General features: G+C 35.6%; 1 protein-coding gene across 1 annotated transcript in view; it reads left to right on the forward strand.

Annotated features, from left to right (window-relative positions):
- LOC145670651 (dynein axonemal heavy chain 1-like) overlaps nt 1-22426 on the forward strand; it is a gene marked incomplete at its 3' end in the record, with an annotated part of 1762390 nt that overhangs the window by 131098 nt on the left and 1608866 nt on the right. The window contains 2 exon segments of the mRNA XM_081739441.1: nt 6515-6757; nt 21282-21462. Coding sequence (XP_081595567.1) covers nt 6515-6757; nt 21282-21462 — 424 coding nt within the window.

Consider the following 22426-nt stretch of genomic DNA (forward strand, 5'->3'; position numbering starts at 1 on the left):
CCGCCTACGTAAATAACAGTCTTTTTCCCTATGTCTTCCACCGCAGGAATAACATTGGATAGGTTTTTTCTCAGGAATCTGTTCCATTCTAGTTATCGCCTGGTAAACCTCAACATTCTTTTGATATAATTCATAACGCTGCACTTCACTTATTAGTTCATATAAAGTTGCAGGTTTTGAATAACGGAATAGTTCGTGTTGTATTTCCGGTTTAATCCCTTTCCATACATACTCAAGTATGTCTCTATCATTACGTATACCCATACATATAGTATAACTATCTACTATACTGTTAATATAAATAGAGGTCAACTCTGTAGGTGATTGTAACCTATCTACATAACTATGGATTAATTGCCTTTTTGCCAAAGGCGATATAAACTTATCAAATAGTTGACCACATATCTCAATCCAATCATGAGTAATACAGAACATATTCATTAATTCCTGATGCAAACAATTACTAGTTTTTCCTAATGCAGCTATTAATACAGACTCAACCGGAAATAAGTTCAGTTTTATTATCTTATAAACCTCAATAGCAAACAAAAACAATTTGTGGTGCTCTGTTGCATCACATTCTGGAATTTTATTTATATATTCCTGAAAACTATACTTCGCTGCATCTACGGTCAGTTTAGAAAAAGAAGTGCAAAAAGGAACGAACGGGTTACTAGTATTATGACTTGGAAATTCTTTATTTTGTTTATTTTCAACGCCTGAATTCCTTTTCAATAGACTACCAGAACTAACATTTCCTAACAAGCACCTGCTTTGTTCTTTTTCCTGACCTACCGCAAACAGTATATCACCACCAGCTGTTTCCTGGGTCATCGCCCGCTGAGTCGTACCTGCTAACACCTGCGGGCTGTCGCTCATTGCAGTACTTCTCCCCACCCCTCTTTCTACAAACGAGGTGTTTTCCTGCAGAAATGCTAAATCCCAAACATCGTCTGTTCTATCGACAAACAATCCATGATCACCATTATCGAAATTATTTAAATTCAACTGTGAATGAGCCATAACTAACAATAAACATATAATCTTAACAACCAACATATAAATCTTGATAATTTATACAAAATACAGCTATATTAATATGGATGTTATATACGACAGTCATATACACTGCTGTAAATGAAAACTGCAACCGAATGTTGAGCTAGTCTCTTTCTTATTCTTTCAACAAAATGATAATTGATTACTGTCAATCGGTAAGGTATTTCTATACTTTTCCTTCCACTCCTGCAAAGTCCATATAATAGTATCAAATTCCATATAATGTACCTCATAAAACCCAACCTGCTTCTAACTGCAAAAATGAAAGCAGTATAGAAATATAATGAAGCTATATTTTTATGTAACGTACCTACTACCCGATATAAGTTCAGACTTCGGTATCGTTCCTGGGAAAGGGAGTGTTTAAAACTCCCTCCATATTTTATAATTAATAATAAAGGCAGGTATGGGTCTATCAAAAGGAATATATATATTCTAACTGGGTTAACCAATCCCCATAAACTATCGCAAATACGATAAATTCCGTTCTCTTGTAGAGACTGCAAAGTGAATTGATTGTTATACATAAATATATCTATAAATCTAAAAACACAATGGATTCTAATTGAGGAAAAAGAAAAACTATATCCATGTGATTTAATAGCAAATTTATATGATTAAATATCAAAATTGAGTAGATCCAACAATAACTTTGACGTTATCTTGCTCAAATAGGACCTTACAAAAAGCCTGAAGGGCTGGTTACTACATATAACAATATATATATATATATATATATATATATATATATATATATATATATATATATATATATATATATGCAAATTGGTCCCAATTATCAGACAAATTAAATATTTTAAACAATAGCGATATAATATGTAAATTTTACAACTTACCAATACTGCAGATTAAATAAATATGTAATATATGAACACTGTGCAAACTTACTTGCTTCACACTTAACAACACCAAAGATTTTAATTTAAATATCACATCTTTTAATTTTTTCCACACATAACTATAACTTTTAAGAAACGTATACCATATGGAACTAGGATGAATTACACATGAGTTGAATACACAAATAAACAACCATTCACTTAACTTTTATGCTTATATTGTGTTTTATAGATTTGACTTCCATTCCATATCACAAACGTAGACCCGAAGGTAACCATGAACTAGTACAGTAATTCGACGTAATCTATTATCAAGGTCTGATGTTCCCAGTTTGAAATATAGCTTCATTATGACGTGTGCCTGTTATACACCAAATCATGTACAGGATAGTTCATCATAACGCCGCTAATGGCGCTACTAGTTTTCCACTAATCGTAACAGGAAATTTTTTTTTCGAATAAACATGTAAGTCATTACAGTAGGCCGTGAAGCGAAGAAGGTATCAAGTGTACTAAGCCACTTTAAAAAATTAAAAGAAAAAAACTTAGATACAGAAATTATACTGACTGCGGCGACTCGTAAAGTCTGGGCTATACAGAAATCGTAAAACTGCTTTCTCTTACGTGTGATGGATCGGAAGAATTCGGAACGATTCGTGGTGCTGCCTTCCGAACGCACATCTGAGAAAAAGTGAAGAAAAGAAATGCACCAATAACGTTGTCAAACTTAGAAAACATGGCAGACGAGAGAGAGTAAAAAAAAAACACCAATTAAAGAATTACAACACGAACACTAACAATTATTCGAATAAAACTCGTAACAATAAAAATACCCAAATGCGAGGGAGGATGAGAAACTAAGATTACAAGCCGATATTTCTGGTGTTTCGTCTGTTATAGAGGAAAGAGGAATGTGAGATAATTTTAATACACGAAACTGGCAACTGTACAGAGTTTCAGTCACCCTTCACCTACGGCGCTAGGTGTAGGTAAACACAAATGGTGACTCGTTTGGAAAACTGGTCTTCCGAAGAAGTCCGATCAGTTATTCGATTTCCTTGGGCAAAACACGTAACCGCTGCAGCTGGTAGAGGTTTACAGCCAGAAACTTTTCATTGAGGGCGTGATCTTTCTTCACAATAACGAGCGTCCACATACAACACAGAAGACCACCACGCTGTTGAAGCTGGCTTCGCTGAATCATCATCGACCATCCTCCTTAGAGTCTGGACATCGCTTCAAGCAACTTTCACCTATTCCGGCACTTGCAGTAGCACTTAGGAGGCCGTCGCTTCGCTTCAGATAAGGAGATGACAACGTGGCTGAACACGCAAGGACAGGATTTTTATCAGGAGGGAATCTTCAAACTCATCCTACGATGCGACAACTGCTTCAAACGATATGAAGACTAAGTCGAAAAATAACCTAATGTATGTACTATCTGTCGTATATATATATATATATGTTTCACTGCAAACCTGGTAACCTTACTTTCTGATCATCTCTTATATAAAATGACTACAAGAATAACAACAAAACGAAAATTAGGGGCAATCCGACATTATTGTACCCTCAGGACATGTTCTTCATATAGTAACAGAAATGACATTGACAAAATTTTATAGTGGGGGATTGACAATTGGGACACACCCTCGCGTTCTATTGGGTGGTGAAATTGTTAAATATACATAAATCAATCTGGTAACACGAAACGAAATCAGAACCTTATTTAACAGTCAGCGAATGACAGTGGAAGTATTAGTGACAAAATGAAGCAGTTGTTTTGTTTCCAGGTTTTACCTCTGGTGTTTGGGGTCCCGGGTTCGATCTCAGCCCCCGCAAGCAAACTTTGTGGTGGACAAACATCGTGTGCGTGGGTTTTCTCGGAGTTCTCCCGTTTCCTCCCACTTTCTTCATTCCACCATTTCATTCATTACTCATCATCACCGTCTCCTTTAGCCTAACCGGCATAATCTTGGGACGTAAAAAAATGTGGTAAACAAAGAAAACGAGGCTTACACCACTGTAATGACCGAATTAGTTGAATCAAATGTTATAGTGCGTACTGAGATATGTGGCGTACGTAAAAACGTAGGTTCCATGTGTAAATCCTGTAACTCTATCCATCACGACTCTGAACTCACTTAACGTTGTCTTCATCAGACACTAACGTTATGCTTGATGCAGTAGTGTCTGATGAAGATAACGTTGTTGTCGAAACCGTTACAATGTATTTAAGTTTTTAATAAATGAGTGTATATACTCTGGTCAGAAGTGTTAATATTTCTTCGTAAATCATGTAGTTTTTGGACTTAACGTACAGCAAACGTATAACTTGAAAAGCACGTTTTATACGTAATTTCCGTATATGTGTTCCGAATAAATGTACTTTCCGTACGAACGAAAGAACGAGATTGTCAGGATCTCACATACAGATGGAAGTAGGTAACATATAACTGACGTATGTAATATGTATGATATATGGAAGATTGTTAGATGTCATACATCCTGCAATGGCATGATGTATAATAACTTCTAAGCGGGATAAGTGTGTAGCATATGGATAACGTATACTCCGTACTGATTTCCGTAGTAGTCATAAGGAGTCTGTATATTTGTATAATATACAGCTGTCCGGATAATGGATTTTTTCAGTGCTGTAAAAGAGCAGAATTATTTTATTATTTTGTGAAATACTTCAACTTGTAACGTTTGAAATTTAAAACTCAATGTGATTTTTAAAACAATGTTAACGTTTTGATGTAATGTAATGGTTAAAACAATGTTACATTAAATAAAGGAACTGAATATTGGCAACAATGCTTGATTCCTAGAAAGGATGTTCGAGGCTTTAAGGACTTACAACTTGAACAAGATATTATGGAAAAATAAACTTTTATATACAGAAATTACACGTGTCATGAAAGATGCTTGACAGATCAACATGTTGAATGGTTGAACCCATCTGCTTGATGAAATTCTGCGTACTGCACTGCCTTTATCCTATATATATATATATATATATATATATATATATATATATATATATATATATATATATATATATATATATATATATATATATGAGACTGGACATTTTCTGTACTTTATCTTTCACGAGCTGTTCCGACACTCTTACCACTAATTGCATATAAACGCTTCGGTTATATCAAACCAACTACTTCATTAGCTAGGCACGATAACCTTAACGAGGAAGTTTGCATATGATCATCTATTTACTTTTACCTTGAGATATCTTCAAAAACGCTTTGTGGATGCTTTACCGTGTAACAATGTATATATCTAATTCTAGAGCCCTTTACACATACTTCTACAACACATTTTTTTATTTATTTAACAACCACCAGATACAGCTCAGAAGCCATTTTATACTGGATACTGGAGGAATATCCTGGAAAATCCCAGTCAGGACGGTCGGCAGCGGGATAAGAACCCGCGACCTCCCGAATGCTAAGCCAACACTCTACCACTTGAGCTACTTCACTCGGTAAATTATTCAATGGATGCCCCCATATGGGTCTAATTTAAAATAACTTTGCATCCAACTTCTTCTTCATCTTCTTCTTCTAAACCTTTTATCCAGTTAGCTGGGGTCGGCTTTTCGAATCGCTGTCCTCCACCACTTTCTATCCTGTGTCATATCCGCTGTGACATCACACTGCACCACATCGTTCTTAACACAATATCCCCACTTCCTCTGACTGGCTTCGGGCTCGTTTCTCACTTATTTCTATAGCAACTTACTTCAAAGGTCTCCTTTTTACATGCCCAAACGTCTCAGTTTCCTTTTTTCCAGCTTTTTTACTACTGGTCTCACCTTCACTGTTCTCCGGATCACGTCATTCTTATTTTTATCATTCCGCGTCACTCCACACATCTACTGCAGCAGCTTCATCCAACTGTTTATAACAAAAAATGGTACAATTTTCTACTAACGCTTTGTTTCAAATGATCAAGTATTCTTCTTTTACTTCTTACGCGGTATTTTGCGAGCTCATTCGTGGCTAAGCGGTTCGCGTACGCGCCTTTGGCGTGGGAGATCCAGGTTTGATTCCCGGCGAGAGCTCATGTGGTTCGCATTCCACGTTAATTAGTAGGTCCCGTCTCATATAGCCTCGCTGCTGAAAGGGCGTTGAACTAAAAAAAAATCAAATCAAAAATCTTATGCGGTATTTTATAGTTTATAGTTCTCACCCGAACTCCCACCAGGATCCAGAGTTTTGAGCGAGGGAGGGCAAATTCAACTAGAGGATAAGCTATATTAAAATTTGTAAAACCACCCCTAAAGTAGACAAAAGTCGGGATTTTGGGGGAGTCCAGATCCCCAGGACCCACCCTGCGTACGTCCCTGGAGCGCAAAGGTAGTAAGCATATTTTTTTTTGGGGGGGGGGGTGAAGCATTGCTTCCGTATCTCTATGATCACTACACAGTTTATTTCATTTCTCTTCCGTTTTGAAAGAGTAGTCAAACAATTTTAAGCTTTCTTTGGCACCATATTGAAACATGACTTTTTTTTTTCAATTCTTTTTTGCTTTATTTGAACGGTTACAATAATTAAGATATTAACTTTCAGGAATATGACATTTTGGATATCTTCTGGTACAACCTGACTGACGATGACTTTGGAGCAAAGTGGGAAGCCCTGAGCTGGCCTCAGAAAATCGATATTCAAACGGACGAGGAATATTTCTTTCTGGAAGACGAATATGAAAGATTTGAGAAACAACAAATCGCTGACGAATTGGCTCTCCTTGAAAGAATAGATGGGTTAACTGCAGCAGTCACTACAATGGCGGGCTACAAAGATATCACCAAGGTAAGACATGGAATTATAACCTCGTTGTTTTGATGGACTCAGTCATTTCGTTGTCTAAACATAAGAGAAACATGTGGGAATAATAACATAACAACTTCTTAATTACAGAGCATCCTTGGAATCTCGTTCTTGGAAACTGAAATAGGTAGGTAATTGAGCACTTCAGACACCTTACTAATATGCCTCATATCGTAATCCTGTGAAAATTATAAGATGTCTTAGCTTCTTCCGAGAATTGAACTCCCGGATGTCTACAAGGAAGTTCTTGTAGAACGTGTAAAATACTTATACGCAGGGCAGCGGTGACTTGGTTTTAGAGCGTTCATCTCTAGTGTGTGGTGTTCCTGGTTTGATCCCAGCTGTCCTCAAGTGAACTTTGTGATAGATAAACATCGTCTGCGTGGGTTTTCTCGGGGTTATCCCATTTTCTCAGACTTCCTTCCTCCATTGAAATTCACCTCATCATTACGGTCTTCCTTAGCCTTGCAGCATAACAGTGCGACGTTAAACTCCAAAATAAAGAAGGAAACAACCCAGAGAGCGTTTACGACTTCATAAAAGCCTTAATTGAAGATAACACGGTTTTCAATGACCCTAATATCACCTTTGTTTGTGAGATTAACGTGCTTTGAGTTCTTTTTAATTTTTGTCTGTTATATGGTACAATTTCTGCTTTTGGATCTATTTTACTAGTAAAATACCCGTTTTTCACTCGGTGAGAAAATGTTTCAATCAGAACATAAAGGGCACCGAAACTGTCACCAATCAACTTAGGGACCTCAAAAACTATGAATTCGACACTAATATCGGTCATTTTCAATTATTTTTTGATGTCACCATGCCGCCTTAGAAGTGATAATAGGGGCTGAATTTGGGTTTAAGCGACATCGGAAGTATCACTGTTCATCTGCTCGATCCCGAAAACTATGGATTTGAGACTAATGTCCATCATTTTCGATCATTTTTATATATCTTCTTCCCCCTTCCCCTAAGTTGCACCTTCAAAGTAAAATATCCATCTCAGGCCCGTATCTCATCTATGTTAAAAATTTAATTGATATTGGTCTGTAGTTCAAGAGTTATTAAGTCAGAAACATAATCACTTTCATTTTATAGAGAGTACAAGTGTTTACTCGCGTAATAGTCGCACATTTTGAACCAAGTTTTTAATGCGAAGATCCAACTGCGACTATTACAGGAGGAAAGCTACCATTTAATTATAGCTACGATCAAAACAAATTCGAATTTTGATACATACAGCATTGTGCCAACATAGAAGTAAAAGATGGCCTAAATACGATAAATGAAATGAAATGAAACCTATGAGTTTTAGGTCCCACGGTTATGCCGGTGAGGCTAAAGGAGACGGTGATGATGAGTAATGAATGAAATGGTGGAATGAAGAAAGTGGGAGGAAACGGGAGAACCACGAGGAAACCCACGCACACGGTGTTTGTCCACCACAAAGTTCATTTGGCGGGGGTTGGGATCGAACCCGGGACCCCAAGCACCAGAGGTGAACGCACTACCACTGAGCCACTGCGGCCACTACATACGGTAAAATATTAAAACTTGTAAACAATAAACTCGTAACTTACAGACGCGTGGGAGGCAAAAATTTCTTCTTGGCATTGGCATAAAAGAAAGATACATTTACATAATCTGGAAACACATGAGTCAGAGCTGTCCATACATGCGAAAGGCACTATTCACTATCATCCAAAGTGTCACTTTCTGTCATATCTGTGCCTGACGAATCTGGGTAACTGTTCTATAGAGCATCATCTTCACTTCCATCCAAAGCGTTGAATATGATAGTCTTTTTGAAGTTTTTTAGCAACTTTGTACTATCCACTTGCATAAAAATCGCAAGATAAGCAGTTTCGAAGAAAGTCGTATTCACAAAGACAAAAATCTCGTAGACTGCAACATTTGAGCGGTCATATTTTGGCAAATGTTTTTACTTCAAATTTAGGTTGCGACCATTATGCGAGGGCGACTATTACGAGAGTAAACACGGTATTCTTTTAGCCTTTTCACGACCCCTGTTTTAATTTTTATAGTTATTTTAACACCTTATTTTGCAGAATTTAAATTTCAGGTTCACCTTTTGTTAGGAGTTTCGTTTTGAAATTTTAGTGTTCATCATGTATCGGCCATTGACCCTATCGTGTCGGAAAAGAAATTGTCTTGCTGCAGACGCCCCCATTGAACTCCCAGTAATAGGTTGATCAATGAGATGTAAGATCTGAATTTCGTTACAATCTCAAACTGCTTGTTCACAAAATTTTAAAACAGAGCTATAAGATATAGCGAACAGAACACAAGCTTAAAACTTGAATACTAAACAAACTTTAATGTCACTGTTTGCAGCAAAGCGACTGTAAGTTATTAAAACGTTTTTGGACACGACATTGAAATCATTCATGATGAAGCGTAAAGAGCGTATACGTTGTTGTATGCTCTCAGTTGTTACATCAGGTTGGTGCAAATGAATTGTTCACTTTCGTATCTAGTGGAAAACAAAACTCACTTCAGCAACACAACACAGGGATGGAATAAAGTGACACGTCTGACGTCACAAGGCTATACATCCAACGTACATGCTGGGGTAGCTAGGCAATCAGAAAGCAGTGAATTGTTGAACAGGGTCGCATGAAAATTTACCACGGGGAGCAACAAATGCGAATGGTTTTTGATTTACAAACTCAAACTGGAACATTCTCATCAGTAAGTCACATAAAAATGTAAATTGCAACAAAGAATTACGATTGAACGTACAATTTATCGTTGATATGTTGCATTTGGTAACGGTATGATATGGTACGGTATTTTGTATCGTTGGTATGGTATTTTTTGCAGTGACATAGATTCCACCGACCACCATCATGTTCGAATGAGCTTGCCAGGAACATCGTGGAAGTAGACCCTCGGAAAAGTGTTTGTGTCGTTGTTGATGAGTTAGATAAAACAGTAACATCGGATTGTCACTTTACAAGATAAATCAAACTGCTTTGACAATTTTAAACTATCATGATCAACGGTCAGGCAATTTGGAAAATCGTCCGTCCACTAATATGGTTGTTGTTGCTGGTATTTGAGAATGATCCATGATATCAAACCACAAATGCAGATTGTTAAAGTGCTCAACTCCATGCAATGCCCGTAAATTTTTCTGCAAACAGAGAACAATGATCAGTAAACACGATGTCCTTATTTTGAAGGTCACCGCTCGTCTTCATGCCACGCAAAGGACTGTGCAGCCTATCTTTGAACTATAGTATGAAACTCTTCCTTACTAATCGTATTCTCCGATATCTCTCCTATTGACTACTACCTCTTCCGACGTCTCGTTTACTTCTTGCGAAGTAAGACCTTCCTAATGATCGGAGAGTGCAACATAGGGTTGAGCACTCCTTCTGGAGACACACAATTGTATAAAAATATCTGCTTTTCATAAAAAAAAAGGTATGAAATGCTCTTTAATAATTCACTAGAAGAAAAGAGTGATGGTATATTTTCATGTTTATATTCGTCAATAATGCATAAAATTGAATTGATTCCACTTATTTTCCAGCCATGTCGTAAAAAATTTGTTGACTATTGTTATTACATAAATACATAAAATGAAATGAAATGAAATCTTTGAGTTTTAGCTTATGCTATCGGTTATGCTACGGTTTTATATTTGACCAAGAATGGAGGAAAAAATAGCTTCAGGTGACTCAGAAAGATGCATGTATGTCGAAATTTATTAGGTTATAAAATATGAAATTTATTTAGACTTTTCATGTAAAATAATTTGACATGTGTTTCAATACTTTCTGATAGTTGGTATGTTTTAAATGTTACGTTCCACGGTTATGCCTAGTGGGCTAAAGGAGGCGGTGATGATGAGAAATGAAAGAAATGGTAGAGTGAAGAAAGTGAGAGAAAACGGGAGAATCCCGTGAAAATCCACGCACGTGGTGTTTGTACACCACAAAGTTCGCTTGGAGCCTGCTGGGATCGAACTAGGGACTCCATGCACCAGAGGCAAACGCTGTATCACTGAGCCACCGCGACCGTACATACATACATACATAGTAGCAAATCCCCGCACTTGTTAATATTTTTCTTTCATATTCCTCCAGTTTTAATATAGAAGTCACGAAGCAATTCGAAGTTCTCATGGATATCATAGTGAAACATGCGAACCCTTTTTTGTTTGCCTCTATGTGAACTATCCTTTGAGAGTTTTCTCGGTTTCTCTCTTATCCTCCCACTTCATTCATTCCAGTATTTCATTCATTTCTCATCATCACCGTCTCTTTTAGCCCACACAGCATAACCATGGAACGTAACATTAAAAAGATACCAACTATCAGAAAATTTTGAAACACATGTCTAATTATTTTACATAAAAAGTCTAAATAACAAGTTTCACTTTTTCTAACCTAATGAATTTCGAGATACATGCATCTTTCTGAGTCACCTGAAGCTGATTTTTCCTCCATTCTTGGTCAAATATAAAAATGAAGCATTGACATATGTTTAGTTATTGTAAATAGAAACTCCGAATATCAGATTTTATATCTGTAACTTCAAGATTCACAGAGGCAGAGTGGCTCAGTGGTAGAGTGTTTGTCTCTGCTACAATGAGTTTCTCGTTCGATCCCCGGCCTAGAAAATTTGTGGTGTACAACATCGTGTCCGTGAGTTTTCTCAGGGTACTCTCGTTTCCTCCCACATATTCATTCCACCAATTCTTTTATCATCATTATTTACCTTAATCATCGTCTCCTTTAGCCTAAAGGGTATAAACGTGGGACGTTTAACTGAAATATTACTTTCAACGCAGGCCCGTACTGGCCCACCGGGACGTGTCCCGGTGCGCCCTCCGGAACATCACAGTATAAATAAAGGTACAAGTTTTTAGTAATAAATTCTTACAGTTTTATTGGTAAAGAACCCGTGAAAGGCGTAGTGCGCCCTTTACATTAGACGCCCTTGCGAGACCACATCAAAGATGGACGATTTTATTCACTCTTCTGTATACTACAGTCCTGTACAATACATTCATACAGTTACTATTGGTAGAGAACCCGGGAAAGGTACAGTGCGCCCTTTACATAAAGTGCCCTGTGCATTATCACATTATAGATATTTTTTTTTAAATTTGTTCTTCTAGATACCAGTTTTGTGTTATATAAATTCATACAGTTGTTATTGGTGGAGATCAGGTAAAGAGTATAGTAACTTACAAAAATAACTAAAAAGTTATGGTGCTATAAAGCGAAACAATGTGATACATCAAGAATAGTTCGGATAGTCAAACGTACGATGCATTCATGAAATACTACATTGACACTAGTCTCTAATTTACGATTTGTACGGCATCGAAGATTGCACAGTCTTAATATGCATCCATATATCCGAGCATATTGATTGTTCCTGTGTATTTTAAAACCGTGTTCGGATAATCAGTACCTATTGTGTTTCTAGGGTATAGCTACATTAATTTCTGTGAAATGTGGTCTTCCTGTCACCACGGCATGGCGCGTCTTCACGTTGCGGATCGAGGAGAAGGCTTCTAGATATAGAGGTTAACTGCAAATATACTGAATAAGCAGTCGCGGACAACGACAAGGTGTGATCCTTCAGCTTGGGGATTTGGTGTGGGGCGAACAATCTCATCCTGTAAAAACAAAAAAAAAAGTTCAGATATATACGCAAAATCCTCGGATTAGAACTGATAACTTGGCACGAACTCAGGAAAGTAAAATCGACATTAGATTTGGAACATGGAATATAGGAAGTTTCTATAGGCAGCGGCGTTAAAATTTGTAAGGAATGAGTTTAGAAATAGAGAATGGACTTAGTGGGATATCAGGAAGTTAGATGAGAAGGAAATGGAGGAGTCAAGAGGGGAAATTTTTCGTTCTTTTATGGGAAACGAATTAAACATTACCAACTAGGAACAGGGCTATCCGTTCACAAACGAATAATATTAGCAACTACATGTATGGATTGGTTAAAGATATATTTCCTTTTACTTCTCTTAAGGGACGGTGGTGTGATATTATTGTTTTAAAAGCACATGCCCCAACATAAAATAAGGATGACGATAAAAAAGATAGCTTTTACGAAAGAATAGAACGCATATTTGATCATCTCCCGCAATACCATATGAACACTCTGTTAGGCCGTTTCAATGCAAAAGTAGGACGAGAGGATATTTTCAAACCGATTATAGGGAATAAATATCTGCTTAAGAAAGGTTGTGACAACGCGGTTAGACTCGTGAACTTTGCAACATCCAGAAACCTTATCGTGAAGATTACAAAATTCCCACATCGCGACATTCATAAATATACTTCGATTTCATCAGATGGGAAAACATAATCAAACTGATCACGTTTTAGTAGACAGAAGAAACCGGTCATTCAGAGGAGCTAATTGTGATACTGATTATCACCTGGTAGCAGCGATAATAAGAGAGAGAGACTATCGTTGAATAAAGGAAATATTCAATATCTGAAAACGAAGCGGTTTAATTTTTTTTTTTTTTTTTTTAATGAGGAGAATCAGGTGAGAGGGGACCCAGATTGAAGTGTCGAATAGATTCTCGGTTTAAGAAGGTTCGGAGTGCACTAGTGTTCAGGATACTTGGTTAAATTAGAGATAAGATTAAAATTTCAGCAAAAGAAAATTTAAGGCACGCAGAGATACGTAGGAACGAACCATGGTTCAACCAAGAATGCACTAAAGTAGCAGAGAAGAGAAAATAGAAGAAACAGCGTTGGCTAAGAAATCGGAACGAAATAACTACATAAAATTTCATTGTCATCTGGTGGAAAACTTCCAAAATTTTTAGAACAAAGAAACGCGATTTTTGAAAGCTAAAATTAATTAACTTGAAGATAATGATACAATCAAAAACAAAAACATTCGGGACATGTATAAGGGGATCAACGAATTTAAGAAAGCATATCAACCTCGTGCTTATATATTAAAGAAAGCCAATGGAACAGTTCTCACTGATAAGGATAGCATCTTAAATAGATGGAAATATTTCTTTGACGACTTGCTTAACATATAACCAAAAACTAATGTCCGTGAAGAAAGTGAAATGCACACAGCATAACCGTATATTCCAGAACCTAACCAGAAAGAAATAGAAATCGCTATTAGGCAACTAAAGAAACACACCTCTCCGAGTGTAGACGAAATTCTGGCTGACTTAATTTTAGCTGGAGGGGAAAAGTTGTGCAGCAAGATACACAAACTCATTCTCCTTATCTGGAACAAGGAGGAATTACCACAAGAGTGAAAAGAATCAATCATTGTTCCAGTTCAGAAGAAAAGCAACAAAACTGATTGTAATAATTATTGAGGCATTTTTCTTCCTTCAACATCCAATAAATCTTCTTAAACATTCTATTAGAAACATTGTCTCTATACGCAGATGAAATTATTGGAGATATCAGAGCGGATTTAGGTAAAATCGATCAACTATCGATCAGATGTTTACCATTCGACTAATACTTGAAAAGAAATGGGAATACAATATCCTGGCACATCAGTTATTGACTTTAGACTCGGGTAGAGGGAAACATTGAACAACATGCTTACAGAGTTTGGAATTCCAAAAAAGATTAATTAAGATATGTTTAAATGAATCCCAAAGTAGAGATGCAATAGCTCGAAAAAAAACCGGCTTTTTTGGAAAAAAACTCGGTTTTTTCTGCTTTGCTTTTTTGCTTGGGAAATTTTGGGCTTTTTTCAAAATTCTGCTTTAAATTGATAAAGCATACTTTGTTTCGCTTCTCTATAACACAGAAAGTCATTTAATTAGTGCTTGATGCCGATAATAATATAAAACCTCGAAAGTAAACCATGAATTTCGAAAAGATATTTTAAACAATTTTACTTCAACATTTTTACATTATGAATTCCAAAGGATTAACCAATGTATATAATAAAAAAATTTTTAACCTCCTATATACAAAAGTAAGCAGAGTTGGCAAGAACCATGGTTGTTTCTGAAAATGCCAAAAACCCGTTTTGGGGGGGGGCAGTTTAAACCAGGCTTTTTTGGGGTTTAAACCAGGTTTTTTGATTTAGATATTTTGCTTTATGTATTTGTATTACATATTCACAGAAATAAGTTTGTTTCGCCTTGGTGTTATTATTCAACAACGGGGTTATGCTGGAAGAGGTCCCATAAGCTTAAAGAAGTCCGGTCAGTAAATTTCTTAAATTGAGAAACTCCCGCCCTAGCCATCGGGAAAATCCGTCATTCTTTTAAATGTAAAACAATAACGGGAAAATCCTGTAAAATTTTAATTTGCATGTAAAATTTAAAGGTCAACGTATTATAATCAGTACGCTAAAACTGAGTGACACACAATCATAGTCAACGTCTTGCGAATAAAATCAGAAAAATAAACACACTGCTGAACAAGACTGCACTTATTTAATATAAAAACACATTTACACGTGACGTTTCGATCTTCTATCCAAGATCCTCATCAGACGTACACTCACGTCTGATGAGGATCTTGGATAGAAGATCGAAACGTCACGTGTAAATGTGTTTTTATATTAAATAAGTGCAGTCTTGTTCAGCAGTGTGTTTATTTTTCTAAAACTGAGGTATTAAATTACAAATTTAGTATGTAGGTATCATTGAAAGTCCAATCCAAGCTAATGTTGGAAGCTAAGTAGGCAATCGATAAATTTTACCAATTTTAATCAATATATTTAAGCAACCTTCGCTTCTTTATAAAACAACAGGCATGCAGAAATATATAATTTGGTTTCGTTTTGTATGTTTAGGCTTAACATCCTTACGTAATAATGAGGTTATCAAGGAGAAGACTTTCGCTTAAAGTGACATCCGAAAGAGTACTTGGTTTACACATGAAAGAAGGGTTGTGGTTCGACCGACAATTGAACATGGGACACCTTGATTAAAAGGTGAAAAGGAAATAAGACTAATGCAGATGGTTTGACATGTGAAACGTCACTATGAAGTTCACACGATTCGCATTTTTGTTCTTTTAATTTTTTTAGTTTAAACCAGTTATTTTTTTTAAACAGCTGGTGTAAACGAGCCAACCCTAAGAGTAAAAACTTCTTTCAAAAAATACACAAATAACTAGCAAAATTGTATGTAGTATTTTTACTTCAAAATATTTCATACCCTCTTTTTGAAACAAAATAAAATTAAAATAAAACATAAGAGAAATACTTAGATTTGTATGATACAATTAAAGGCTGCACATGGTTCTGTATATTCTTGAAATTCTACAGTCAAGTTTTTTATAACCACCATCAAGGGCGCCCATCAGGGGGGTTAAGGGGGCGCTTGCCCACCCTAGAGGAAAATGTACTTCAGAATATTGAAAATCCAATAGGATTTTTACATTAGTTACAGCAAAATTTGAAACTATTTTTGAAACGTCGCTTATACTTCCCCTCCTTGGAAACCACAACATGGGCGCCTTTGACCACCATCACGGTTTACCCAGTCCTCAAGTTTTCTGAATTTTTAACAAGAGGGATTCAACATATCATTACGGAACAAAAAAGAAAAAAAGACTACGGAATATATTTAAGTTAAGCTAAATACAACTGCACAACAAACGTGACTGAGTGGTTGGCTTTTGCGCTTCTATCGGGAAGTCCGGGATTCAACCCAGCATTCGACCATTCTGACAAAGCCTTCCTTCATTCCATCTGAGAATGTAGAAATAGTGAGTGTACTGGCCGACTAGGAGTGTAGGAGTTGGCCGACTTCCTTTCTTATTGTTTTTAAATCGTTATTATTACTAATTACCAGCAGTGACGGTTTTGCGAAGGTTAGAGGATCGGTCTTTCGGACTGAAGCCTGTTCTCCAAAGTTGTGGAATGTCTAAAACGAACGAAATATTTATTAGTTATGTCTTTACTCATAAACTTTAAGCTCCCGTCAAATAAAAATTACGAATGTTTAGAAAAACTAAACATCAATAGTAAGAAAACCCCTCCCAAAACACTTTTTTAAATTCGCCACTGATTCTCAGTATAAAATGATCTTCAAGGTTGTATCCGGAAGATTATTGCTAAACATATAAACGAAACGAAATATTAGTTATGCCTATACTCATAAACTTCAAGCACCTCCCAAATAAAATTAGGACTTTTTAGAAAACGAAACAGAGAAACCCCTCCCAAAGTACTTTTCTAAATCCGCTATTGATTATTTGTATAAATTGGTATTCAAGGTTGTATCTGGAAAATTATTGCTAAATCATTGCACAACTACAGTATAACAGAAATGTGCAAATACGGTTTGACGGACATATTGAAAAACGTATGCTTTGACGGATATATAGAAAAACGTAAGTTTAACTTTCGTGCTAGAAGCTGGAGTACTAAGCTCTTAGAAATGAAACACGGATGACAAACTAAAATGATCTAGAGAAGGAAAAAAAGGTCGATAACTCAAAAGTTAAAATAAAGTTAAATAACCTGTAAAATTGCCCTCAAATACTACATTCTTCATGTTAGCTTTAATTCGTAAAATATGTGCTCCATCCATCTTGATCCTAATTACAGAGCTAAATATGGCATTCAGGTCGTGGAAATCTTATCTAACTATAGAATATACTATAAGAAAGCTATTTGTATAGAAAAATCATGAAAATGAAAAAAGCCAAAATTTCCAAAATTCTCGTTTTTTTTCCAAAAAAGCCGGCTTTTTATGTAAAAAAAACCATCGATTCAAAAAAGCCGGCTTTTTTGCATCTCTATCCCAAAGTAAGGTTCGGATAGAGAAATTCTCGTTCACGAACTTTCATGTTGAGAATGGCATAAAACAAGGTGATGCGTTGTCGCCATTACTATTTAACTTTGTTTTGGAGAACACTATAAGGAAAATCAAGGATAGCCATTAGATCCTAGAGCTGAATTGTATTTACCAGGTTATGGCGTATGCTGATGATGTAAATTTTATAGGGGATGTTAGAACAATAGAAAGGAATGCAGAAATCTTAATTAACGCTTGCAGGGATATGGGCTTAGAAGTAAATGCAGAGAAAACTAAATAAATGGAAGTTTCTCGGGATCGTAATATTGCATTTTATGGATACGTTAAAGTACCAAATAATATTTTCTTTCGACGAAGTAGATACTTTTAAATATCTAGAATTATTATTAACAGACCAAAACCATAATCACTAAAAAAATTGATGTCAACTGAAAGCAAGGATTTCGTGTTATTATTCAGTTAAAAATCTTTTGTTGTCGCTAATTCTGTTGAGGAATTTGTAGCTCAAAATATAAACGATAATCGTGCCTATTGCGCTGTATGGTTGCGAAACATGGTCACTGACTCTGAGGGAAAATCGCAGACTGAAAGTATTTGAAAACAAGATTCTTAAACCAATATTCGAACTCCAAGAGGAACGAGAATGGAGAAAGGCTGAAACTTTATAAGGAGGAACTGTATAATTTTATACCGTTTACCAAACATTGTTAGGGTCATCAAGTCTAGGAGGCTCAAATGGGCGGGTCATGTAGCTAGAATAGAAGAAATTAGAAACGCTTTCAAAGTTCTAATTGGAAATTCAAATAGGAAAACGGCAATTAGGAAGACCGAGGCGCAGATGGGAGGACAACATTAAATGGTTCTCGCAAAGATTGGAATATAAAGTAGAAACTAGTGCAGTTGGCTAAGGACAGAAAGCAATGGAGAGCTTTTGTAAACACGGCACTGAACCTCCAGTGTCAATAGGCAATAGAGCTACATTAAGTTGTTGATATATTTAGCTTCTTTTTATTTGACAGACATATTGTTACAGGAACTAAAAGGTCTTTCTCTAGTAAAGTGGATTTCGATTCGAGGTTTTCACAAATAGCTATTTATGTTAATACTAAAACAAATTTGGTGGTGATTTTGATATAAAATGGCAGCTATACTTTCTTTCAAAGTCTGTAATATATATATATATATATATATATATATATATATATATATATATATATATATATATATATATATATATATATATATTCCCGTTTTAGTACACTTGTCCACCGCCCTCACTAGTATCCCAGCACGGGCCTGCTTTCAAGTGATTCCGAGATATGAATCACCTTATGGCATTATAATTACTGAAGTTTCATTTTACCTCTTCCATTTCGAATTTCTGACCTGTTTTTCTACCATTCTAGGTAAAATGTAAAAATATTTACGTTTGTACTTTGTACCTTAAACATTTTGGTGTAGGCGTTGATGTTAATTAGTCATTCAGTTAGTCAGGGTTTTTCCTTTTATATACAGGGATTACATCCGCTACGGTAATCAATTAATGTCATTAGTGTAATTAAAAGTTGTAGGTGGAAGAAATTTACTCTTCATGTGGAACATAAATGCTACGTGGGACGTTCATTAAATATTTTTCCTGATCTAGTTGTAGTTAATGTAGATTACTGAAATTTTACATGTTTACTAGCTGAATCTGCGCTTTCTGCACAGTGCATCATTCACACATGAGCATGAATCTCCTTGTCATTCCTCACATCTGTACATTTTCCTTTACAGACACAAGTGAAAGACGTCTTGATAAAAATCAGCAAGGGGTACCATAAAGGGGAGATTCTTCGATTATTTTTTTCAATTAATATATATATATATAAAACAAATAAAATTGTGCATTGGAGTGTAATAGGTGTTTGTGTATTAGTGCAACACAATAAACGGTCGGTTAGTTGGTAGTATACTTACAGTGTATTGCCTGTCACATGGAGATCATTACCCAAATGATCCTTGACATTTCATTTAGATGTGACAGATGGTAAAGAAATTGAATAAAAATAATAATATGAATGCATAATGGAATTAATTAATATTTAGAATAAAAGAAACAATTACATATAAGTCAAATACAAATAATATACAAACGAAGAAATATGCATATACTGAAAAAATGTGGGAATGCCAATTGGATATACAAGTTGTTATACTTTACCCACACAATGCTATTATACTTACTCTTTTCTTTTTGAATTTATAATTAATGTCCTGATTGTTACTCAGGGACTTCATGACGAAGTTGTGAAGAGCTGAAGTATCCAGTGTCTAGAATGAACGCTGAAAATCAAATGATTAATACCTTGGTTTAAAAAATCTGTCTTCTTATATGCGTGAATGTCCTAGTTTGTTACAACTAGTTTTGCTTTCTGGAAATTTTGACACTATATTTTTGAATCTTATAAAGTTCAGATAATAGTTTTCTGATAAATAGTGTTTTATGTATAAAAATATAAAGTATTGGTTGTTTCTGATTTTTTGTCCAGTTTCAGAAAATCAATATGTTATTTGTCCAAATTACGACGTCGCCAGATTTTTTTGTTTTTAACATTTCTTGAAGACAGTAGATCACTGAAATACATATTGAAGTCAGCTAGATGTTATGTTATAGTTTGTTGTGGGAAAGTGTATTTTCCAGTTCCCACAACCTTGGCCTCAAGTTACTCTCACTTTCGGCTGCTTCGATTATGGTACGCAAATACTTACATTCAAAATATGATTTTAACTGTTTCATAAAAAAGAAACCTTATGCATCTCGCACCATTTGCAAGATTGAGCCTACTTCTGGTTGGAGATTCTAATTCATGTATGATCAGTGTTTTCTTTCTTCTTGCATACAGAATATAATAAGTAAATACATTACATACATACGCAATTATAATGTCAAAAAAAAAAAAAAAGATGGTGCTCATTGGGCAAAACACTCCAAACAATTATAAAGATTCATCTTTTACTGGAGAAATGGTTATCCTTCGTATTTCATTGTCATTTGGCTATGAAACAAACGCCTGAGCGATATTCAACCCCTGTGTACAAATATGTGGCGTTGGAATGTATAAATCGTAGGATATGATAGTTTTTCTAAAAAAAATTAAAACACTTCCAATGTGCCCATAAAATGTAATAAAGAAATAATGTTTTTGTAAATATTCAATTAGAACTGGACAATCTACACGAAACTTGTAATCGACTAGCGAAAACGGCACGTTTCTAGCACTTATGGTTTTCGAGATCTCATTGTCGAAAGATTGGAGACAAACATATAAACTTCTTTTGTCGACAAACCTATAAACCTAGCATTTTAATATATAGATTGATACATATTGATCACCATAGAAATTAACCGGAACAGGGGGTAGCGAGCAGCAGTTTTTTTTTTTTTTTTTTTTTTTTTAAGATTTTACTGTTTTGAAAATAAATGGAGGAGGACATCGAGCCGGAAAGCCAACCCGAGTTAACTTCGAAAACGGTTTAGAAGAAGAAGAAGAAGAAGACTGTTTTGAAAACGGATTTAATCTCTGCAGTAGATTCAGAAAGTAGACATCGGATCCATTAGGCTAAGGACAAAAGTCAATAGATACCTTTTGCAAATTCGACATGAAATCTTCTAGTTGCATAGGCCATAGAGGTTGTTAGTTGCTATATGCTACATCATTATACAAGTCTCTTTCTGGTTTCTTTTAGGCCCATGAAATAGCGATAGAAGGGAAGCGAACGTGGAAAACAATGAAAGAATGCCAAGAACAAGGTCTGCTTCTAAATCAACGACAGAAGCTGTTTGAAATGGAAGTGACTCCTTTTGATAATCTCACTAGGTTAATGAAAGAATTTGAGCCTTACCGCAACTTGTGGCAAACGGCATCAGGTATATTCAATACTTATTTCGTTTCTAGGTTAAGTGATAGACACAGAGGATGGGATTATTAATTTCAGTTAGTTTTTATACTAAAAACATCTTCGAACTTACTAACAGAAAAATTCATCTGAATTTTCTTGGCTTTATTGGTTTAACAATAATGGATTTTTTCTTCCTTCGTTTCACTTTTCTTAAAAAGAGAAAATTCACAAGGTGGGTGTACTGTATATCGTGCGTGGTTGATGGAAGAACATCCGATCATCGAATTAGTAAAAAGTATCCATACTTGGATAAATTTCGGCTTTAGAGTTGCCCCTCCAGGTTCCTACCTACAAAAATGTAGGTAAAACATTAAAAATTGTTAGGTTACGCTAGGTTAGGTTAGTTTAAGTTAGGTTTGGTTAGTTTAGGTTCGGTTAGGTTACCTGGTAAGACTTTAGGGCCGGCCTATATTTAGCAGAAGGGGTCCGGCTCTTTTCTCTAAAAAATGTTACAATTTTGGTAATTTCTGTTCTCATTCAGTTAGTTTAGAGTAGGTTAGGTTAGGTTAGGTTAGTTTACCTTACGTTAAATTAGTGGAGGGGTCCCGCATAATTTCTAAAAAATGATAGAATTTCGCTTATTTCTACTAATATTAGGTTAGTTTAGGTTAGCTTAGGTTAGGTTAGATTTAGTTACGTTATGTTACGTCTAAGTACTTGCATCATTCATTTCTTCTCTAGATTTTGCGTTTTTTACGTGCTTCTGGACTCCTTGTACTGAACATACTAAGACTTTAGTTAGACTAGAACAGTGACTGGAACATATTCTCATATAAGCTTCAATTATCACTTAAATTCAGTAATCCATGGTTTTCATGAAAATTTAATAGATTTTCTTCATTATTCTTATATAATTCTGTAAAACTCAATGCGGAATATGATATCCAACGCACCGATTCCCCATCCTATACGACTACCATGCTGTTCAGTCA

This window comes from Thermobia domestica, chromosome 14, assembly GCF_964235325.1.
Source record: "Thermobia domestica chromosome 14, izTheDome1.hap1.1, whole genome shotgun sequence".
Taxonomy (NCBI): Eukaryota; Metazoa; Arthropoda; class Insecta; order Zygentoma; family Lepismatidae; genus Thermobia; species Thermobia domestica.